General features: G+C 43.7%; 1 protein-coding gene across 1 annotated transcript in view; it reads left to right on the forward strand.

Annotated features, from left to right (window-relative positions):
• Positions 1-24,612, forward strand: part of GRIN2A (glutamate ionotropic receptor NMDA type subunit 2A) — a 115,750-nt gene that overhangs the window by 50,908 nt on the left and 40,230 nt on the right. Inside the window, exons 3-5 of the mRNA XM_026044682.1 lie at positions 9,000-9,592; positions 15,879-15,993; positions 24,281-24,486. Coding sequence (XP_025900467.1) covers positions 9,000-9,592; positions 15,879-15,993; positions 24,281-24,486 — 914 coding nt within the window. The remainder of the gene's footprint in view (positions 1-8,999; positions 9,593-15,878; positions 15,994-24,280; positions 24,487-24,612) is intronic.

Here is a 24,612-nt window from a genome sequence, read left to right on the forward strand (position 1 = left end):
TGATGGAACATCTTCTGCAGGTGCAGAGGACGCGTGGGGAGGCCAGGGGAAGGTGGTGTTAGGAAACGGCGAGCGTGCTAGAGGTCTGGTTTGATGTGCCCCCATCAGCGCAGGGGTAGACGCGGGGGTGACCGTGTGTCCAACCGGCCACAGGGCGAGAACAGAGGTGCCCGCGGCCCCGGGGGACAGAAGGAGCCACCGGCCCCGTTGGGCTCCTCTGCAGAGGAAACTGCCATCGTTTGCAGCATCCTGTCTCCTCAAATTCTTCTGCTCAGTGCATCTTAATTTATAAGAATGAGGTAATGAGTTAAACTCTCTCTCATGCATCCATTTAATCTCCAAATGCACCCGTATATGTACGAGCATAATTCTCAGTCGGGCTCTCGTTTTGATTTAGTTGTCTCATTTTCGGGTAATAATTTGAGTCCTTCCTGTCAAGCAGACAATACTTTTCACTTTATGCTTATTCCTAGCATGGATCCAGGCATCTGTATATTGTTTTAATGATGCTATTTTTATTTGTACTCAGCCAATGTGTAGTGTTGAATTTTGCTCATAAATACCCCATAAAAATCTGTTCTTTCTGGGAAGTTTAGATGAGGCCATAAGAGAAGCAATTCTTCATAGAGCAAGCAAACAGTATCTTAACTAATCACCACAAGTGGTTTGATATTTTCATGGCAAGCAAAAAAATTGCTAGTATAGAGTGTTTTGTTTCTGTGGAGTGACTGTATAATAATAAATTAACTTCTTTATGAGATCAGCTGAGTACAAATCAAAGGAAAATGTGCTCTTAATCTCTTAGGGGAGTATTATTGCTTATCTTCCTGRGGATGAAACAGATTCCTTTCAGAATTCTTTCTGTATTATAGTTTAGTGTTATGATTTTTTTTTTATTAGACCCCACTAGAATTTAGAAGTTGTGGCTGATCTCATTGCTCTACATGGACTAGCTTTTGAATCCAGGTGATTTTTGTCTACAATCAGGTCATATGTAATCGTTCAATGCATTGAGATATTATGATATGATATTAGAATGGGTACAGTCACAGCATTATATAGATTTTTATATATAATGTGCATATTATATGTAATATATAATTATAATATATTAATATATAATTGTATATTATATCATGTGCAGCAACATATTATTGTTYGTATTTCTGTATTTGTGCATATCATTGGGGATAAATGAAAGAAGTTCATATTTTGCAAGGAAATTAGTTATGCTTGCTTATTCTAAGCCTGTATTCTTCATTACAAAGGAAACCCATTATATATTTGAAAATTGGTAGCTGTTGAACACTGCCTTTCATGAAAACACAGCTTTATAAAGCCGTCACTGTGCAAATACAATCTGAAGCAGCGGCGAGATGATTATCRCCGGCTAAGCTACATTACTAAGAATAATGGTTAATTACTGCAGCAATTTAGTGAGTTAAACTTTTACTGACCCTCACTGATGCTATTTGAAATCCCGTTAGTCTTAGTTTGATGAGRAAGATGATTCGCTTTCAGAAAAGGGGGCTGCCGTTGAAGGGTCTCCTGCACTCCGTGGTTGGTGTCTGGCCGTGTGTCCCCTGTGCTGGGGCTGCTTCCCGACCCACTTCCCAGGCTCTGCTCCCAGGTCACCGCCTTTCCCCAAGGCAGCTTTCCTTTGCTGAACTGCTTTGCTACCATTCACAGCACTGCTTTATTTTCTCTTCCTTTTTGATAGTTAAGCGTGTGACAGCAAGGCACGGCAAGTTTGAGGACAAATCAGTCTTTATATTCTATATAATATGATCTGTTTTTATATGATAAGTCTATAAGTCTTTATATTAATAAGTGGAAACATTGCACAAGCTCGCAGTGAATAACAAGCAGCAGATGGATGAGGCTGCAATGGTCTTTCAAATCTCAGTGGTTTTGCTCTGTGTGATGTTGTAGCATTTTAGGCAATTTTAGTGTTGCAAATGCAAAGAAGCAAAATTTCTGACAATAAAACATCAATGTGAATAAAATAATCTGTTAAGTTATTCATATCCAGTGCAAAGGTTACTCCATCTTTCGTAAAGGTGCAATGTGAAGGTGCAGCTTGAGGAGGTGGCTTTAGTCCTCTTCACACTGTATTAAACATTGCACAAACATGCTTATGCTTTTCTATAGCTGGGAAAGACCTCTCCAAATTGCTTCAGTGGTGCAGTATTTACTCCATATAGGATGACTGCAGAACCTGTAATCCCTTCTGGAGAGCATTGCGATCCCCTGGAAGGTCCCGAACTTGCTGTTTGGAACATTTTTCTTCAAGTTATGTCTTGCCTCTCATATTTACTGTAAATCTAAACCGTACTTTACATTTGCTTTGCTTTTGTTGTGTGCTTAACTAAGGAATAGGCTGTTTYGTAGGTGACATTATTTTATGGCTTGTTTAAAAGCTCAGAAATTGCACTTTATGTAGGTAAAGGCTTTTCTGCCCAGAAAATTACTCCCTCTTGGGACTAGAGCTTGACAAATCTCTTGATGTGTGATATTGTCACAGCTAAATAAGTTAATTCATCCTTAAGCAAGAAGCCCAACTGAAAAATACAAATCTAAGCACAAATTATGGGAGGTAAAACCACATTTTTTTTTTGCCGCTTCCTCTCTATTTGCTGTTACCTTACCTATCGAAACCGAAAGAAAAGTGTTCAATACTGATGAGCTTCATCTTCCTCTACCATCCTCCTTCAAATGGGGCGAGTGGGCAATGAAAAGTGAAACCCACTTTTGATTTCTTTTATTTGCTTAATATTTTACATCCACCATTTGGTGGAAGGGGGCGGTGGGGGAGGTTGTTTGTTGCCTTCCTTTTTGCTTGTTACGTGTGGATGTATGGAAGTGTCTTAATTAATGGCTTTCTGGCATCTCATCTCAACACAAGAAGGATTTTAGCATTCAATTTACACCAAATGTTTTCAGATGAGGAGATGATGGCTAAGGCATTTCCATGATATTTAATGATGCATAAATGTATAAAAAGTGTAAGGCTTTTKTGCACATTTTTACAGTCTGCACTGTAAGGGATTGGGCTGTTCGGCTCAGTGCTGCTGCCGCTGACAGCAGTGGCGAATGGTCACTTATTGTGGACCTAATTCTGGGCTTTTGGCTGTAACATTTTTAAATATGGGTCAGTAACATTTTGGTCCCCTTTACCTGGCTAAGGGAATATGGATGGTGTTGGTTTTGTGTCTCCAGCGGTGGCAAGTGTATGTGAAGGAGCCGGGTGTATGAGCAGGACTGAGGCAGGATTTGCTTTCRTACCAGATCAGATGTAAATTTGCACAGAGAATTGTGCTTGTTCTCAGCCACTGTAAGCGAACCACTGTTTCCATGGGTGCCTGCTGTCCTGTACACGTCTAAATTACCCTATCTGGTCTCACCGTGTAGCTCACTGCAGTGAGAACTGCCTTTGATGGGAATTACCCCTGTGGATGAACTAGTGCAAACATTGGCCGTGGAACGTTTGCATGGACTATTCAACTTAGAAGTTTGATCCCGCAGCAGCAGTCATGCAAATGTATGAAATTTTGCTAAGCTTAGCTAAGATATTGCCATTAAAAGGAAAATATTACTAACTCAACCTTTTTTTTTTTTGATTCAGCAGATATCTAAATTGATGTCAAGTGACTTGGATTTTCTGCTAGTGCTGTTTTCTGTGCATATGTGTGAAGGTATGGATAGGTTAGAGCAAAAGAGATTTGAGTGACTGATTTTGGGGAAAAAAAAGAATCATGCTGGTGCTCTGAAAGCTCTTAATCGGGCAAAATGTGGCCATTATACTTTTAAAAGATTTATTGCATAACCCTTTCAGGCGTCAAATTCTATAATATCTACACTTGGGCAGAATTTGCATGTGCTGAAAATGTAACCAAACAAAGATTTGTGCRCTTGAGTTTTCATTGCCAAAGGAAGGTGAAATAACTGCTTTTGCATTTGCTTCCTTTGATTTTTGAGTTGTTCCCTGGCTCGGGGATGGACCTGCCCCGACCRTGGCGCCGCTGCCGGCGCTTCCCCGGGAAGCTCCATGTGCAGCATCCCCYGGGGATTGCTTTAGAGAGTTATGGTGAGAACTGCTCCCAGAAAACAATAAAAGTGACTGTAAATGAAAGGCTGTGATTTGCTAACCCTCRCAGCGCTCCCAGCTCAGCCGGCAGGAGACGCGGCTCAGACCAAATGAGCGGCTGCCTTAGATAGTCCCAGCTCTTGAGGAGCGGGTGAAAATGCACCTCGCCCAGCACCGTTTTGGTAGCAAACSAGGCAGTTCCTCCGCACGGGTGAGAAACACCGTGAACCGGGCGCCCGAAGCTCCAGCACGAGCGGCGGGGCTGCAGGGCTCTCCCGAGCTGGCTTTCGCTCCGAGCCCTGGGAGACTCCCTTGGCTGGGACCTTTCATTCRTCCTGGCCATTGGGGTGCTTTATCTCTGCAGGAGGGCAACTGGCTGTTCCTAGGGGCTGGAGAAGGAGGGTTATGTGAACGTGCACTGCTGGCTACCGCCTGCCTTGGGTGCCTGCATCCATCCACGCTGTGCCACAGGCCCCTGCAGCTCCGCTCCTAGGCTCTTGTTTCTGTTCCCACATGGAAGCTCTCTCTGCTTCTGCCAAAGGTAGTTCGTGTGTTTCTGAAAAAGGTTTGGGCTTTTTTGTGTTTTCTTTTCAACAATAGCAGCAGTGTAATTCCTACCTATGGTTTTATCAATGTTAAAAGAAAGTCATCAGTTGAGACTGCAAAGTAATGGGATTCAAAGTTCAGGTTTTCTGCTCGTGAGTTTGTTGCACGTCCTGTTCTTTCACATGTGTTCTCCRGAATCGTCCTCTGCTGCTATTCCTACAAGCATGAAAACCAGAAAGCTGCTCAAAAAGAAACTAGAAAGAAAAATGCCCTTCGTGCCCTTGGACAAGCAGGCTGGGCTGTGCTGCCGCTGCGCCAAGCACCACTGCGCTGCCCGGAGCGCATCAGCGCGGGCAATTCCCCCTAAATTGCTCCCTGGTGCCGGCAAGGAGGGCTCTCCCTGGGTGCTGTTTGCGTTGGAGTTGCATGTTCTATAATGCAAATTATAGAGGCGGAAATGTAATAACCTAAGAGCTTGGAAATGTGCAGGGTGTCTGGGGAGGAAAGGTTTTCCTTGGAGCTCCTCCGCTGCCCTGGCCAGGAGGCAGGGAGAGGCAGGACCGGGCAAGCCCGTGCTGCAGGAGGTGATGTTCCTTCATCTTTGATTCTGGTGCAAATAATTTCCTCCTTTTTCTTTTGTGAYGCTAAATTATTCAGCTTTAAATTTATGACTAATCTCTGGTTTTCAATCTCTCTTTCTTCATAAACWTGCCAATAGCTACTGCACTTCGCTGAAGAGGAAACAGTTTCCAGCATAAATGCAGAGCTCCCTTTGCATGCTTTAAGGCKGTTATAAACAAGTATTATTTAAGTTACAGTGGCATAAAATAGGAGAAAAATCACTATTTTTTGCAGGATACCTATTTAAGAAAGTAGAATAAGAAATAATTATAACTACTTCCAGTATCATCATCATCATGACCTTCTTATTTAACTGATTCAAAGGATCCTCTAGATTGCTTTTTAAGCCGTATTTCATAGTGTTTCTTGCTACCTGTGGTAATGCGGTCCTACCCGCTAAAGAGCRTGCTTGGAAAGGCCACTGAGTGGAAGTTGGATTTCATCTGGTGGCGATCCCTATCTTTGCATTTTAATTAAAAACAGAAAGGCAACAAAAAAAGTGCTCTGTTTTTACATCACAAGCGTTTTTCCCCCAAACCACTGTTGGGGCTTATAGTGGGTGGTAGAGCRGCTGCAAAAATGCCCCGTGGAGCTACTGAAAAAGCTGGAGATGGGAGAATAACATATTGTGAAAATAGCTGTGTATGAGGGTTGAAGATATATATATATATCTATAGCTGGAACCAGGTGAGTAAGATGTGTGGTTCTGAAGATAGTGACTGATTTATAGCCTCAGTACACTAATTAAAAGGTATTAATCCATGAAATGACAGTGCTTGAGAGAACTGTTTTGTATAGGAGCGTGGGAATGCTGAAATCCTGCATTCAAGTACAAGAGAGAAGGAAACAAAGTTTTAATTTGTTCCCTCTTTTCACTTTTTTTTTTCAGTTGCCTGTGTTAGAATCCACCAAAGAAACCGCAACAGAAAAACCCAGTCACAGAGTATGAGCWGTAAATTGCCTCATCTTTTTCACAGCTCTTATTTTGTTTTTTTCTCAGCTTGATGCAGTGTCTTGGGATTCGCATCCTTTGCGACTTGCCTGTACAATGAAGTTTTCTCCGTAGCGTTGGTGCCGCGTTGCGTAAGGGACCCAGCTCCCCGCCGCCCTCGGAGGCGATGGAGAAGGGGGCGCTCCGGGCGGGCGCCTGCCCCGCCAGCGCTCAGCGAGAGCACAGCTACAGGAAATAACCCAAAAAGCCTTTCTAAAACTACTTACGGTTGCTTTTGAGCACAGAAAAGTAGAACTTGAATTCTATATGTGTACCAAAATGCTAAGTCTGTATAAGGCAAAACAGTAGTAGTGCTCTGTGGGAAGAGCAAGGGGCTTTAAAAGCAAACAAATGGAAGGGTTTTTAGATGCTTACAGAGGCAGGAGTTGAATTCTGTAAAGTTTTACTTATTTATCTGCTGTTTCTTGGCTAAAGTTCCGTTTTTTGKCTAGACTGTGGATACTATGTCCTTGGGTATTTTCCTGATAGACATCTAAGTATCTGCTAACGTTCCGGAAGGTACAATTTGCTTGTAATCCTCCATCTGTTCCCCAATGACACACCGCAGATCTGTTAGGAAAGCATCCCCTGGGGTCAGTGGAGCTGTATGGACTTTGTTCAGATGAGAATCCCACGTGGAATATTTGTCCCTGAACTTTTCCTGAATGCCAAGTCATGTTTTCACTATGTAATTGCTGTTTTTCATCAAAAAAAAAGATGATCTGGTGATCTGATCAGGTGCGTTTCTGATTGCACGTTGATTTTAATTGCCTAATTGTGCCTGAAGATTGTGGTCACGAGGATGTAAAAAAGGATGCGTGCAATGGGAGTGTAAACTTTGCAAAAACGCTTCATCAAAGCTCCCTTTTTAGCACACACCTCCAGCAATAAGGCTGCAAAAAGAAATATTCTCAATGTATCRCGGCAGGGTCGTGGTGGGGCTGCCGCTGCGCGAGGCGCTCGGCCCCGGGAGCCTCCTGCTCAGCCGCCCTCGTGCTGCAGCAACCCGGGGTGCCCGGGGCATCGCCACAGCCCGAGTACGTGCAAGTGGGCAAGAGGGAAAGGATAGGATGGGAAAAAAATAGGGAATTAATCATTTACTTTAAGGGATTTTACAGTTCTACTTTATTTTCTTTTAGCGTAATCTTTGTATGTACATCACAGGTGGAAAAACAGGGTAAAATAAATGGAGGAAAATGGAAGGGTTTAAATCTGGCTTTGCTTGCTGGTGTTTCGCTACGGTCAGTTGGGAAGCTCTAGCAAAGCTGCATTTATGCTGTTGTGTCTCGACATCTCGTTTATTTTGCAGTGGTAACTTCACAAATAAACCATTAAATGCTGACTCTGAACAGATTTTATGTGCCAAGCTTCTGTAGCTGTAACTGTCCCCAAAGGAGCTTTTATTTATTTATTTTTAAGTGCCCAATGTAGGAAATTGCTCAGAAACATTCAGCAATGCTATCTTGCTCTTTCCGTTCTCTCCCGTCATGTGTGTTAGAAATAGAGTACTTAAGAAAATATTCATAATTCCTGTGCAGAATATGTAGGAAATCTTGCAAAATCAATATCTTTTTTTAAATCATAAACTTTTCTGTCAGCAGGAATTTAGGCATTCCATGCCAGAAGTGCGTAAGTTCTGTTATCACTGCTTGTCAGGAATAAATGGTGAAGCAAAATGAAAATAAAGAATTGTATTGCTGAGTGTACATGCTTTGATGCTTGAAAAATTGCGATGGAAATAAATCAAGAATATAGCATTCAAAAATAAATTTAGCCCTTGAACATGAAAAAATAAATCTACAGAGTCCTTCAGTTTGTGCCAACAAAATATATTCACGTGGTGACTATTTTTGATAGTTGATAATAGGCAACTGTATTTATTTTATATAAAATATTATGAATACAGCAAAAGCCTAAGATGAATACTCAGAATAAGTCTGCATCCCCCAGGAAGGCAGTGTGGCTGCCAGGTAAGGRGTTTAAGGCTGTTGCTTGAATTTCCTCCCGTTGAACTCTTGGATGGGGACACACGCAGCTCGGTCACGGTCCCTGGAGTGCCATTAGTTCGACATTGGGTGCCAATGGACTGTGACCTGGACACTGCACAGACAGCGCTGAACTCAACGTATAATCTAGTCTTCTAGGGTGTAACAGTTTCCATCAAAGGTAGGGGAAACAGGTGGAAGCTGTATATATATATATTTTTATATATATTCATATATATATTTATATATATTTTTAATATATTTTTATATATCTTTATATATATTTTAATATACATTTATATATATTTTTAATATATATTTATATATATATTTATATATATATTTATATATATATATTTTTATATATATATTTATATATATATATATATCTCAGAAATAAGGCCTGGAAATAGAGGGCTTCTTATTTATGTGTGTTTATGTATATATTTTCACCATTTTAAAAAATTGCTGTGAATTTACTCATGTATGCTAAAGTTTGGATGAATCTTAWACTGCAGTGACCAAACAGGGAGGAATTGCCTCTATAAATATTTGTGTTATTTTTTTTGGCAACTATTTTAATTATCGCTGGTTCTTACTGGCAATCAGTGTTATTAAATCATGATATGAATTTAGTGAGACTAATAAAGTTCTCTGCATGCAGTGCAAGTTTGGCAGCCTTAGGGAACCTGGAGAGCAGAACAACGAGAGAGTATCTTTTCCAGCTTAGACCAAACCCAGTAATCTTTCCCTGTCTTTGATATTCCAGGATGTAATGTCCACGTTCTTCCAGTTTGGGGCTTCCATCCAGCAGGAGGCCATCGTCATGCTGAAGATCATGCAGGATTATGACTGGCACGTGTTTTCTCTGGTGACCACCACCTTCCCTGGCTACCGAGACTTCATCAATATCATTAAGACCACGGTGGAAAATAGCTTTGTGGGCTGGGACATGCAGAACACCATCATACTYGATACTGCCTTTGGAGATGCCAAGACCCAAATCCAGCTGAAGAAAATCCACTCCTCCGTCATCCTGCTGTACTGCTCCAAGGACGAGGCTGTCTACATCCTGGATGAGGCTCGCTCCCTGGGCCTTACTGGCTATGATTTCTTTTGGATAGTTCCCAGCCTCGTTAGCGGTAACACAGAAATTATCCCCAAGGAGTTTCCTTCGGGACTCATTTCAGCATCCTACGAYGAGTGGGACTACAGTTTGGAGGCGCGGGTGCGGGATGGCCTGGGGATTATTGCCACAGCTGCATCAGCCATGTTGGAGAAATATTCCTTCATTCCAGAAGCGAAGACGAGCTGTTATGGACAGCTGGAGAAGAACGAGCGGCCCTCTCACACCTTGCACAAGTAAGGCTTGTACTGCTGGTTTTTCTCCTCCCCTGCGTAACACTGGTGGTTTTTCATTTCAGTGCCTTTCCTTGAAGGAGAATAACGTAGTGAGGCCTGTYGTGTTGCTCACGTGTGCCCAGAAATGCGCTGATGTTGTGGGGAGATCAAACGCCGCCTGGTCTGACGGGAAGGCGGGCGGGAATTAGCCGCGCCGAAAGGCCCTGAACCGAGATCATGAGACGATGCCCTAAGTACAAGGTAGAGGCCCACGTGTGGTGGAGGCCTTGCCTGCCTCCCTGCAACRGCCACTTGCTCCTGCAGGCACCTGGTCAATGCTTCAGTGCAGAGACACACRCAAGGTTTTTATAGGTCTCCCTGACAATTATCGAGGCACAAGATTAGCTTGGCAGCTTTACCACCTCATAACTGGAAGCTCTCCCTTGTGATGGTGAAGATTTCAGTTTTGCCATCTCTACTAGAATATCTGTAAAAATTAATCTGTGCTAATCCAGGTTGATATGGATGTTTTCTCTGGGAACAGTCAAGGTTTAAGCCAAGATTCTTTGCTCTTCATCTTTTTTTGTGGGTTTTTTTTTGGTTATACCTTTGGTGTGGTGCTCCTCATACTTTGCCTAACGTGCACTGTGCAGGCAGCTATTTGGTTTGTGAAAGGGAATTTGCTGTGTGGCTCTGTACGGTATCCTGGAGGGAAGATGCCCGGCAGGATTTGTGCGATCTGTTTGAATGAGATATTGCGGAGAACAGCAGGATGGAACTGKCACAAGAGCAAACTCAGGGCTCCTTTCACAGAGGAGGGCGCACGTTCTTGGGTTGAGTTGACTGCTCTAGGATACCCTAAAAGAGGGTTTTTTTTCCCCATGCAAATGACTGTTGAACAGACTTTTCAATTTAGAAATATAGAAATGTCAGAATTACACTAAAATGAGTAAAGTTTCAATAGTCTTTCTTATATAACTCCGCAAGAATATACGAGTATTTCTCACTGCTAGGTCGCCTCTGGGAGCTGGCCACTCTCCCCTTGCCTGGGTTGATTATTCCCTTCCCTCACCCCTGAAATGAGGTGACACTTTTGTGCGTGACACTGTAAATCCCCACTGCAAATAACAGGCTAAACAAGGATTTTGTGCTCCAGTGTAATCTTCAACTTCAGGCCGCAGAAACCGCATTAAGCAGCAAACTTGAGGCAAGGATTTGGGAACACGTTTAAAAAGAGAAGGGCTAAAGGAACTGTAAATAGGTGGCGGAGCCAAGACGTGCCCTAGCCGAGTGTTGCTCTCGGGCTGCGGRTCAGTGCTGGAGAGGTGGGACTGCAGGAAGGCTGCTGTAAAAGCAGGCTCAAGAATGGAGCAGGAAAGGAGGAGAATTTGGGGCTCCAGGCCTGATTTACACAGTGTCATGCAGCTCTAGACCCAGGAGAGTGTTCTCTGCTTGCTCCATGGTAGCTCGTTTGCTCAGGAACAGAGGGAACGCTCCACCTACTGCTGCCTGCACCTCAATACTGACTCTATTCGTGGAAAATATACTAATCTATGAATTCTCTACTTATAGGAAAATTCTACCATGTAAAGACAACCATGAAGTAAGAGCTCCATGGCCCTCTTTCTTCCTTATAGTAATGAATTCAGTTGCATATTGTTTGAATCACACAATTTGTGTGTCTTCTGCTGCAGTTCTAAGGTTTTTTGCAGTTCTAAGATGCTTTTATTGCCTTTCCAGACTCAGCAAGAAGGCAAGTGTCTTTTAGTCCATTGCAATGATCTGATCAATCTTCATTTCTGATACCCTTGGGAAGACCAGAGTGGTTTCCTCTTGAATATTAAAAGTAAGATGCAGCGTTCATTTCCAACACATACACACCTACAAAGTGTTTATTCATATGCACATATATGAATATGAAAATACATATATAGAGACRCCCACACATATAAATGTTCAGATCTGCATTTTAAAATGTGGTCCTGGTGGGCAGCAGAGGTTGTCCTTGGTGGCCGCCCAGGTACAGCTGCAAGGAGCTGATGTGCTGCCCTTGGACACCTCGTTGCTCTGGGTGGCAGAGCTGCGGGCTCGCAAAGTCCCCARGCGTGTCCTGCTCCGGGCAGAATTATATTAACTAAATTGTGTGCATTTATTTTTCTAAGGGATCAAAGAATTGAAGGTTGYTGCTTCCCTGCATTGCTGCGGGGCTGCCTGTGCCTGTGTGCGCATCTGCATGCCCTGCGCTTTGGAAATCCAGCTCTGCTGGAGATGCCCTAATTTTGGTGGCACAATGGCAATGCCAACATGTTTATGTAGTTTGTAAAATATTTGCTTCCCTATGGTGTATTGTTAGGTTTGTGATCCTTGCATGGATCACACGGTATTGAGGTTTTAGTTGATGCCCATGTGGATGTGTCTGGCCTTAGCACTGTGGACCAGCCCTGCTTCTGTGTGTAGACCTGTTCCAGCTCGGGTCTCCTGCAGCCTTTCCTCGTGGCCATGAATGACTTKGGAGTGGTGATTCCAGAACATACTCCTTAAGTTTGACTTATTTTTCGTCCAACGTATCTCAAAAATGTGCATTCCCCTTGCCTTCTGGCCAGGCTTTGCAGCTTGAATTTCCCTTTGAAAAGCCATTTGATTGAGCAGCTGGTCCATGCGCTGCTGCCTGCAGAGAAAATTGCTGTGGAAAGGAGAGACGCCCGGAGAAGCCTCTTGGTTCCCTCCCCTCCGCGCCTGAGCAGCGGGAAGAGCAGCAGGCTCCACGTGAGGAAGGGCTTGTGAGCGGGCAGGGCCCGGGGCGCTGAGGGGCCGCGGGCGGCCGCGCTGAGGACGGGAGGGCTCCCAGGAGCGCGGGCAGCGCGGCCGCTCGCGCTCGCTGAGCGCCAGCGGGCTCCGGACGCAGCGCTGCGCTCCTGCAGCTCCCACAGCACCTCTGTTGTCTGGCTTAGAAGCACGAAAGCCACACGTATAGCATGGCCTTGGCTCCTTGGGTGATGTTTTGAGAACAGCKTAACTCTTGCCAAAATTGCCTTCTCACCCAGGTTCCACGCGTGTTCTGCACCACAGGAGGTCAGTGTGGAGGCCCTGGGACTATGCGCCTCCCAACTGCACTTTGCAGAAGGCAGCTAGGYTTAGCAGAGCCAGGCTATCGCGTGGCAGCACTAATGAGTTGTGAAAGCAGATTAGCTGCTAATCCAAGGTGTGTGCTCAATTTTGCTCTTAAAATAAGAAATTTAAATATTCAAGCACCTCATTAACTTCAGAGGAGGAATGTGCAATTCCAAAGATACTTCAGAAGTAAATTTGGTCCAATTCAGAAAGCAAAGATACCTYGAAGAGAATTAGTCTTGGGCAAATTTAAAACTTTCCAAGAATAGCACATAATATAAATACCTTTTCTTCACTCTTCTTAACCAGGAATAGACTATGTGCAAAAGTTCTTCACTGAGGCAAGGATTTTAGGATCTTTGCCAGTAAAACTGGGACAGGATTTCAGTCCTCCTTGGAGGAAAAATGGCAAGTCAGAAGCGAATATGGATTTCAGGCATGGGTTGCTSTGTTCCCAGGCTTCAGAACACAGGCTGTGTTGAATTCCACACTGAAGGCTGGACTTGGAAAAACAAGAATCTCTTTGATGTTCTTTTTTATTGTTGCAGTTGAGAAACGAGGGTAGCTCGGCATGCGTCACTCACCAGTACCTTTGTTCGTGCATCAGACAATGCACTTTTAAGAGAACTGGGCAGGTGTGWGGGGGGGTTATTTTAATTCATAAGGACGTGCAGATAGATGATGGTTCTTGTTGAAGAGCAGAGAGCATCACACAGCAGCAGCACCGTGTCCTGCCACGGTCCCCGAGGCGCTTCTGAGCTGGGGGCTTTGGCATCAATTCCCAATGGGAGGATGGGTAGCTGCAAGGCTGCCGAAAGACAGATCCAYGCAAGCAAAATCACCCCGTGTGTAATTAAAAATGAGGCTGGACAGAAAAGCCTCACGCGATGCGGTGCGAGTATTTGTGGCTCAGCTGTTAGGAAGAGACAAAGATCCCAGGCTGAGCTTTATAGGCTGCAGTGGGTTGGGGGTGGCCCTGTCAGGCATCAGGCTGGTCGTGTGGAGGGTTTTCAGTGCTYGAATCTGGAGATCTAGAAGGGGCAGAAGGTTCCACGAGGCAGAGACCTCCTGGGATGGAGAGGAAGAAGAGGAGAAGCAGGGCGAGCTCCAGGACTGTGTCCGTGTTTTACCCTTTAGGAGCTCTCTAGAGATTTTCCTGGCGAGGATCCCAGTGCACTTCATTTGCAGCAGCGAGGGAGGTGTTTGCTGCTTTCTGACACGTATCCACAACCACATTCTGCTTGGTGGCCTCTCACRTGCTCTCGGGATGACAAACAAGCGTTTTATTCCTAAGTAAGCTCTGTCAGTGCCTGGTGAGAAACGTAATATATGGGAAATTAGTTCAATTGAAAAGGAAAGCTGCACCAAGGGGAAAATTTGCCTACCAAAAGTCTGTCACAAAATATGAGTTGTTATTATGGCTAAATTTAAAAATTGCTGTCAAACTGCTGCTGAGTGGTGTTAATATGGTTGTTTAGAGCYGTGCACGTTTAATTATTAACTGCCATGATATGAAGCCATTAATTCTGCTGGGTTGATATACTTTTATGTAAAATGCTTCAACTGCTGGGATTTTCAGGCAGCTGTGTCTGTACGAAGCCTCCTCTTTCAAACAAAAACTGAAGAATTTGGTCTCGGATGGAGCAGGAGGCCAGGCCGCTACATAGAAAAGCAGGGGAAAYGATATGAACGTCTTGGCAAAAACGCTCCACAGTCATCTATGGACAGTCCCTCTAAGAACGTCCTTAATACCCTGAGAAAAGCATCTGTTTGAAGGGTGGAAAGGCAAAAGGCTTCAGTTCAAGGAGAACACGTACCTGGAAACACGGGCTAACCTGTGTCCACATCTGGGCGCTTGAGTTTTCTCCACCAGTAAGAGCACCAGTGCCACTAGCTGCATTTTGCTCTTGTTCCTCCCGTGCCTGGTTCTCTTGGCTGAGGGAGCTCCAGGTGATGGGCAAAACGACAGATTTTTGCAGTGTCCCCGTGTGGGGAGGCTGGTCTGCAGACTGGAGTAGCTTACACTTGGCAGCAAGTTCCCCGTATTTGTGCTTTAAATAAAAGCTGCTATTTCTCATCACTCTCCCTGACCCTGAAGCAGTGAAAACAATCTGTTCTCGCTGTGAAACACTGAAGCTGTGTGGAGCAGGAACAAATATAAATACAGTTATATGTTACAAATCTGTGAAATCTTGTGAGGGAAAATTAGCTGGGAGGAAAATCTAGACCAGAAGAGGAGATGGCCGCGATGCTGGTGTTTCTGCCTCAACAAAAGCCCTTGGGTTTGGAAARTGAACTATGTGGTGCCATGACAGAGGGAAAACAACAGTTAGAAATTAAGAGCCAATGCTTACAAATTGAGAAATGGAAAAGGTAAGTTGTTTTAGACTACTGTAAAATTGGTATAAACTCAATTGAGTGTTTCAGGACCTTCTGGAACAAATGCATGGCTGGAAGAGCTCCAGGACTGCGTGGAGCTGAAGGGTGTCTGCACAGGGAGTGCAGAGACCTTCCCGGTAACTGCTGTATCCCAGCGCTTCCAGCCGAGGCCGGGATTCGTGGAGCAGTGTCGTGACCCACAGCTCACGCGTGGCCTGGGGCAGAGTGCCGACTGACCTAAGCAAGCAATAAATACGGTGGCACTTGGACTTTTCACATGTGGGTTAATTGTTAAAAGAGCCCTCCAGTCAGCAGCTGTTTTTAACCGAAGAGATTGAAGTGAAATATTCCTGAGGGCGAGCGTTGCAAAGAGAGTGGGCAAAAGGACCAGAGGCGCTGGGGGGATTCTTGGAGGGGCAAGGGGGTGAATCTGGTGTGAAACCTCTGGGTGCTTCAGCGCTGAGACGGGAGCACACCTTGCATAGGGGTCTGGGGCGCGCGTGCTGGAAARGGTGCTGCAAAGAGGATGAGGCTGCCCAAAGCGTGAAAAAGTAACACAAGGAGTCGCGTACAGGTTGTACACAACATGGAAACTACCTCTTAAAAACATCTGCATTAAAAATAATYATTTGCTTTTTCGTCTACAAGGAACGCATAAAAATTCACAGATTCTTTATGCTGCAAACCTGGCTCTTCACAGCATTATTGGGATTTATTACATGTATTTCATTGGTGATTCTGATGACTGAATTAGCTTGCTCATTACCTGCTGGACAGCTCATTAATTTTTCACTGAACGCTTTTTTTCTCCTCCTAGGTTTATGATGAATGTGACKTGGGAAGGTAAAGATTTGTCCTTCACGGCAGATGGCTATCAGGCACATCCCCGGCTGGTGGTGATAGTGCTCAACAACGACCGGGAATGGGAAAAGGTGAGGAACAGCTGTGAGGAACAGAGGCCAGAGGAGGCGGGGAGRACCGCTACAGCCCTGCCCGTGACAAATGGACGGATTACTGTCACAGATGTCAGGAACGATGCTCCKCTCTAACAGATTTGTCACAGCAGTTCAGAAAAGATAATTTCACCTTATTGTGTTTATCTATTATAATTAGGTGTGGGCAGCTCTGGCAGAAAAACCAGTTTATCAGTGAAGATCTGTCATGCAGATTTCGGACCCTTTGAAGCATGTTTTGCATTCCTTCTCCCAGTTCAGTAAAATTAAATGGATGACTGAGAAACCTCCTCCTTACTTAAATTTTCGTGCTTTGCACAGATAAACACAGTCCAAGAGTCCTTCAAACAATTCTGTTGTTTTCATAATTTTTAATAGATATTATATGCTTGCAAACTATGAAATGATTTTTGAATATTTTGGAGGTTAATCCACATAAACTATGCCTAGAAATGTTCAGAATCTAGACTTCTGTTCTTCTGGTAGGYAAGTGATCTCCATAAATCCCTGTCTAGTCTAGAAGGAAAATGTACTCTCAAGAGTAAATAATGTTGTTTGCTTAGATGTACTTAAGAGGCAGAGAGCAGCAACCCAGGGTCAAGTACGATAYGGGGAGAACCCTACATTTCTTCCCTTTTAAAAATGAATTTACTGCGGCCAGGTTCTGCTGCCCATTTTCATGCATTGGAAAAGAATGGGAGCATCGTACTTTGGGTGCATGGAATGAAGAGATGTGTATTTTAAATCCTTTGTGGCTTCCTAGGAGAGTTAGTAATAAGAGCAAGTTTGTCCTGGACATTTTTTCTTCTTTTAATACTGCCACAWCAGCTTGTGATTCCTTTGGCTCTGATGTTTTGCAGGTTATCTGAGGRCTTGTGGTTTAAGAACAATTGGAAACATTGGAAAATGTTTGCAATTTGAGAACTTGTATATTCTCCCTTTTTTTAAAATTCRTAAAACATGTTCCTGGGTTATCGAATTTGCTGCTGAAATCTATATATYGTTTTGCCTCTATACAACCTCTTTCTGTTTTAGAATCCCATAGACGGTTAAGCATGACTCTGTAAGACTGCTGGGTTCCTAATGATGTCAAATAATAATGATCAAATAAGATTTACTAGAGGTTATCTAAGTAAATATGCTAGTCATTCAAAAATATGAAATGTATGTATGCTGTGCACTCCTTGACGTGCATTTGATGCAAATTTAATTCTCCAGATAAATGCTATCTAAATGTGCAAATCTGAATCTTTGGAGGAATYTTTTGCTCAGTAACTGTTATGAAAACTTGTTATCCTGTTTTAAAATTGTGCATATCATATATAATGTTCTGCGGGACATTAATCTACTACATGGACAATATTAGTATGATGCACCAAAGGGAGAAAATGGTTAAAGATGGAGTCTTATGGAATCAAAATTTCATACATTTTATATCTTGAACCTTCTCTTAAAAGATCGCTCAAAGGACAAAGAGAAATAGGTTTGGAGCTTGTGAAAAATGAGCTAATAACAGCCAGRAAACCGTGGCTATATGAGCACACAATATTTCCAAGCAGGAGCTGGGGCCGCGTTGGCCTCGGGGGCCTCCGTGGCAGAGGGACCGGGTGCCCAAGCGGGCAGGTGACCACTGCCCTCTGCAGCGCGTCCTCACGTGCCTCCCACGTCCCTTGTCTGGCCCTTAGCCCATTTCCTCCTCCTCCTCCTCGGTTCTCCCTCCTTGTGTTGCTGTCCTGCTGAGTTTGAAGTGCATGTAGGTTGGAGGTGATCTGAGATCTGATGTGTCCTGCTTTCCATTTCGGGACAGATACCTGCTTTCGCTTCCCGTTACACCGTCCGTGAGGTTCACAGGCTCTYGCTGCATTGGAGTCTGATTAGATATCCCCAATCCTCCATGGAAAACAAGCATCCTGGCATCGAGTAACATGATTCACTTGTGTGAAAAGCTGATAATGCAGCAGTCTGCTAATCCTTGTAATGTAACTAACGTACATGGAAATCGCAAGTAGTTATTATTTATTAGGCAATCTCCTCCTGAAAATACAAGATTTAATACGAAAACTCAATTCAGTTTCCTTTGCCTTTAGTGTAATAATCTTGAGTACATTTTTTCCCTTGGTCTCAAAACTGATGTACTTGACTCRAGGCTTGAGGTCACAGCAAATCTATTAAACCGTAGGTGAAGAGCACACATCTTCCCCCAGGAAAACAAGTTCCTTTCTCCTTTGCAAATGACTCAACATCAAAACTTTGAACRGGAAACTTCCCACAGAAGTGGTGTTGACTGAGAGATTTGTCCCATATCTGATTCTGAAAAGGGCGGCTTGGCTGATAATAGTTGGGAGCCTGCAGATCCTTCTGGGCATGTTCAGCAGCAGCCAGCGAGATATTTTGACAGATCCTAAAGCAGCTGCTCAAACTTCTGACGTGAACGATCAGAGTCTTTGTGCTAATCTTGACAGGCAAAGGGGCTGCTCTTCACAGGCAAGAGATTTTTAATAAGACAAGGCGAATGTGCCTATTTCAATGAAATGTGATAAACTTGCCAGCAGCAGCAGCGGCGTTGCCCAAAGAGCAAAACAGCCCAAAACAGCAGCAAAGAGAACCTGGGCAGGGCAGCAGGACCAGTGACAGTGTCCCCAGTGTCCCTGTCCCCATGTGGGGTGGCTCCTTCAGCCCCCTTATCACTCAGGTCCAAACTTCATGGTCCTTTTTTTTCCCTTTGTTTCTTTTTTTTTCTTTTTTAAATGTGGAAGACTGATGAGAAATAAAACCTCTCCATCCTATATTAGAATTGCACACTGGAATATAATTAGTGGCTAAATTAGGCCAACGCAGGCACTCTAATTAGCTGCATATTAGTGCCTATCATATATGTTAAACAAGGCTGGGAATGCTGTAGGGCAATTAAAGAAGTGTGTTTTACACCTGAAAAGATGAGTACCAAATATAAACAGTTTTCTCTAGTGCTTGTGAATAAGTATAGATAAAATTACCATTATTGCTGTATTTCCTTCTCTTTTTTGGAAAAGAGAATCTACTTTGGCGCTGGCTGAAGTTGTAGTTTAAAGTTTGATTTTGAAGCACTTTTGTGCTGCCATGGCTGGATGGTGGCAACCTGTTGGCGTAGGGAAGGAGGTCAGGACATGCTCTCTCCTTTGCCAAACATAAGATCCGTAAAATTTGAAGCAGAATCTTTCCAAAAGAGAGTTCGATTGCCSTTTTTCCAGACGAATCCCAGCTTCCATACATTGCTGTGGCTGAAGCCATGTTATCATCAATCTAATTAGGAATGGCAGAAAGTTATCAGAAACCTGGGGCTGTTCTGTGGCATTTCTGCCCAGCAGAGTAAAGGTTATTATGGGCTGGTGTTTGACAGCTCCGTGCCAGAGCACGGCTGCATTTTTTGAACATTGCTTTCAGCTTGAACATTCTGTTGGAAAGGTGTTTGCTTTACAGATAGCCMCTGATGTGTTTGTTACTTTCAGCTTCACGCTAACATAGGCTTGCTTTCTCCCCTAAACCCCTTTTTAATCTAGCAGCAGAGATACAGTAATGTCTGTGGAAAATGAGCTTATTTTCCCTTTTACTTTCTCCAGTAGTGTTAATTGGATTCTCCGGAGTATCAGCAGAAGGAAAGCTCTCTTTCTAGACCCACTTTTATGCTCTTTGCACTCTACGCATGCTTTTCTGTTCTCCATAGCTCTATTTGCTACACACTGTAACTAAATGTACTTAATTGGGTTTAAGGCAGGGGCATAAATCTAATTTTCAGACCTGTCTTTGAACTACTCRTAGTTCCATCTTTCACCTTGCCTAATCCAGAAGCCAAATGTTTCTTCTCTACTTAATCATCAAACAAATGGATTAAAAAAAAAATCAATGAAAAAGAGATGTTAAAGATCATACTTTAGGAAAAGAGGTGGATTTTTGCTGTGTGCTTCCTGTGCCAAGGGAATGATTCCTTGGCACGTGAGATCCCTGGCCGGGACACAGGTGCAGGTGATTTACACTTACGTGGGGAATGAGCTGAGATATTCCTGGCGTTTTAGAGAACAGGAAGGGAAYTTGTTATGTGCTGAAAGGGAGATAGTGAGAAGACTGCCCTGCTTTACCTACAGCCAAGTGTGCTGTCACAGGAGGGAGGCCCCACCAAGGCCATCTRCGCTGGCTCTACTTTGGGTTCCAGATGTCTGGGTCTGCTGCACGAGCCTGGAGGCACCAGCCGCTCTGTGAAGCTCTGGATGTTTCCAGTTTGTTTTGAGAGGAAAAAAAAAAAAAAAWTCCCATTAATTTGTAACCCAACGGAAAAGGATTGGGCCAGTAGAGATTCTTTCTTCTGAAATTTATCTCTGCGTTATTTCAATAGAGTGTATTTCTGGGTAGCAATTACAGAACAATTTTTCTCTGTTTAGAAGCTTTTAATGTGGTGGGTTTGATGTCTTTTGGAGCTGTTTTCTTTCAAGAAAYGAGGACAATGGGAATCATCTCCGGGGAAGTTCCCTATCCTCCCATCTCCTGTGCATCTGCTGACAAATGGAGGGGCCATCTGGCCGTCACCTGGGGAGTTTTAACTGCTCGTGAGCCCCTGTCCCCTGGCCGCCCTCCTCCAGGGGACACTTGGGAACGAGCAGCCTCCTGGCATTTGCTTTTAAAATGTAAAGTTCCTAGTAGGGCTTTCTGTTTTCCTTCACATTTGTACCAGAACCAGTGCAGATATTGAGCTTCTGTGTTGTCACAGTCCTGTGGCTTGCTCTACGCAGGCTCCTTTGGTTTTACAAACTGATTCACATTTATCAGGTAGCTGATTTGTTTTCAAAATTAAACCATAAGGAATCACAAGATTATACCATTAGCATCCTTAGAGGAAATCTAGGAAGACCAAGCTGCAGCTCGTCGATATGTAACAGCTGGAGCTTTGGTTTCTGTTTGATGGTGTTGTCTTCCTCTTATTAACAGCCTTGCATGGCCTGCATCAGAGCAGTGACTTTTTATTTCATGATTTTTTTTTTTTATCTAGCTTGCTATAAAAGGTCAGTAATTCTTAGTTAGATGTTTAAGTTGAGAGACAATTCTGGGAGCATGTTTTTCTTTCAGTTGAAGTTGCCATGGTGCCTACCACGAAGATCTAACTTTGCGTTGCAGAAAGGTGACTTATGCCATTTTAATGAGTTATTTAGGCTTTGAAGTTTTTGCAGTTGTATGTGAAGACCTTAGACCAAATGCTAACACGTTTTCCATATTTGAGGCTGGTAGTTTAAATTGSAAATTTGAATTCTTTATACTTGGTGAACAACCTGCTTAGTGTTTCAGTTTAGTACTGTGCTCAAGTATTTGTAGCTAAACAGCGTTTAAATCAGCAAAAGCTGTTTTTTTATTTAATATTTTTCTTTGGGCTCCTTAGGAGGGTTTCAGACTGTGAGTAACTTTTCATCGTATGCCCACCCTCCAAGATGTATATACCTGCATATACATCTACGTTTTCAAAACTTAGTTTCATTCATTAATCTGTTGAGAGGTCTAACTCTCATTTAGAGCTCTTTACCAGAAGGAATACCAAGTGTATTCATTCAGCTTGTTTGTCAATAACATTATAAAACATTGCATAAAGGAATGCCTATATTTGTGATACCAACACTAGAAATCATGCCAGCATAAGACACCTCTGTCTGAAGCCTGTACGTTGGGATGTTTGGAGGATGCCCTTTTTTYAGTTCAATCACAAATTCTTACTCTTTGTCCAGACCCATCTATATGATACTCATAAACAAACTGTGTTAAAGTCACTGTGGCTGTTGTTRTAGCTTAAGATGTTTGTCCTGAGCAGCGTGCAGGTTTTTTTGCCATTACAGCTTTGTAATGGCAGCAGCCAGCACATGCCCTAATTTCCGTACCTGCAAAGCAGAGTTTGTGCTAGTTGTGCAGCTGGAGAGTGAAGGTTCCCTTGCTTTGGTTCTGCGGGCGCTGAGGAGCTGGTAGGATTGCTTGCAGCCTGGCAAGGGTGCCAGTGCGGTGGCTTTTGCTCGGTGTGCCAGGCATCTGCAGGTGACTCACCCATTGACTAGGGTAGTGTTTTGCCTCTGTGCATTTTGCCCTCTCCAAGACAGTTATCCCTAAAGTACTGCAAAATACATTTTTTAATTGAAATGAATGTATTGGTTGCCTCATACAGAAATCTTTTCTGAGAAGGTTTCTCTTCAAATAACCATTTACCATCTTTCTAGCTTTTTTTAAAAAAAATGACATCAGAGTTTGAAAATATCCTTTCCTTATCTCACTTAAGAGAATATAACCAAGCTGTTGAATAACTGCTTCACAGTGAATAAAATTCAGTGTACGCCTTATGGTAAATATGAAAACCATCATGATTATTTTTGGTTGAAAGTACATGCTGCTCTTTCAGAGGTAGTGGTTAAAATGGGATTTTTAGGTGAAATTAATTCCTTTACATGAGGAATTACATTACATTTACCTTCCTTCCCACATGAGCTGGTGGGGCTTTGATGCTTTGGTTCCACATGCCACAGCTTTAGTTTCAAGGAGGCCCTGGTCGGGATGGTGAAGGCAGCCTTGGTGGAGCTCAGTATCCTCAGAGGAGGGAACAAGGCCTTGCCTTCCACATTTATGCAAAGCAAAGCTCTTGTCCTTCCTTTAAAATAAATGAACAGCAAAGTAGTGATGGCACCATTGAAAGCTGCTGCTGGGAGATGAGAGGAGCGTGGCATCCACGAGCACAGCGACGGGGAGAGCCAGCGCAGGGACGGGCAGGAGCTCCTCACTTCGGATGTGTCCAGCACAGCAAAGACAACAGCTGCGCTAACCGCTTCTTAATTAGAACAGACAAAATTTAGCACGAGCATTTCCCAAGCTACAAGAATGGCCTGCAGGCGTTTTCTAATGAATGCCCTTCCTCATTTGCCCGTCTTAGCCCCACCAGCAAGGTTTGCTGGAAGTTGTTCTGTCACTTTTTTTCTTCCCCCCCTTCATGGCGCTGAGATGTTTCTGTGCGAGCTGTTCTTGGTCRCGCTTGCCGGCGCTGCTCGCGCACAGCAGTGCTGGCCGAGGGTTTGCTCACCACAAACCATTTTTTCCATAGAAATGCAACGGTGGAATTGGGGAACTGGGGAATTAGCAATTCCCCAAATCCAGCTTTCTAAAAATGCCCATTGTGAGAACAGTAATGTGGCAGTTATTCTAATTAACATTTGGAAAGAGGGTGGTGATTTTTCGCTGAGCAGGAGCACAGCAGTGGTAATTTTGGCAGGGCCGGCTGAGCTCACGTTCTGGCGAGCTGCTCGTGCTCCTGCAGCTCCACGTGAGCCAAGGCTGCYGCAAGAAGCTTCTTGCAAAAGTTTCATCTGTTGAATAGGTTTAAACCTGGTACTCAGACCAAGTGGTGTGCRGAAATCCTGAGCCCAGAGGCTGCTCACTTAGCTACGAATTTCTTATTCTTATGCTTTGAATTGCAAACTTGAGATTTAGCATTTTGGGGTCTTAGCAAAACATCTTGCCTTATAAACATGAGGGAAAGCAAACCACAAAGGCATAGCAAACCACAAAGGGATGTGCTTGTGTGTTCGTGTGGAGAGGGGTCGTTAATCCGAGTCCTCRGGAACAATCCTGATTCATCTTTACGTCTCCAGCAGACAGAGCAGGTGACAACGTCTTACGCTTCTTTGGACCAGAGTGTCTACCTGTAGTGTACTGTTAATTTCAACCTGTTTTTTCTTGACAAAACAAGTATTTTCTCAGCCTCATGATTATGTTCTAATTTGTTTTGCTCAAGTAACTGAAGGATTATTATTCGTGTTACAAATTTTGTCACTTGCTGGCTCATTTGTATTGTCTGTCACCGCTAGTCAGGTAAAATAGATAAAACATGCAATTAGATTTATAGATCCAAAGTAGTTGAGCACAAAATGGTAACGTTTGCAAAATATTTATATCATTTACGAATCATTAACTGCTTGCTGATGCTCTGGCAGCTGAAATAGATGCAGGCCAATTTAGGAGGAAAATTTATAACAGTAARCAGCTAGGAAAGTTTCATTTAAAGAGGGCTATGCTTTCTTGCATTGCCTGTAAGTGTGTATTTGCTTTCAGGATTGAGACTTGCTCCATGGCTTTCGGATTATTTTATTTCAGTGCTTTTCAGGTTATTTGGCATGAATGATGACAGAATAAACCATGTTATTTCTAATGAGGACTAACACCTCCAAAGGTGCGTCGCGGGCCTGTGACAACTTTGTGTCCCTTGGCCTTGCAGGTGGGCAAGTGGGAGAACCACTCGCTGAGCCTCAAGTACTCGGTGTGGCCGCGCTACAGCTCCTTCGCGGACAGCGCCCCGGACGACAACCACCTGAGCATCGTCACCCTGGAGGAGGCTCCCTTCGTCGTCGTGGAGGACGTCGACCCCTTGATGGAAACGTGCCAGAAGAACACCGTGCCCTGTCGGAAGTTYGTCAGAATTAAGTGAGCACATACACAAATACACGCTACTTTTCTTCCTGAGTTCAAAAAAAATATATATTTTTATTTCTCTATTTCCCTATGACCTCATTTATTCCTATTTCATTCCTTGTATGATTTCTGCATCTT

The sequence above is a fragment of the Nothoprocta perdicaria genome, unplaced genomic scaffold (genome assembly GCF_003342845.1).
Source record: "Nothoprocta perdicaria isolate Ctin4 unplaced genomic scaffold, notPer1 scaffold_377, whole genome shotgun sequence".
In the NCBI taxonomy this organism is placed as follows: domain Eukaryota; kingdom Metazoa; phylum Chordata; class Aves; order Tinamiformes; family Tinamidae; genus Nothoprocta; species Nothoprocta perdicaria.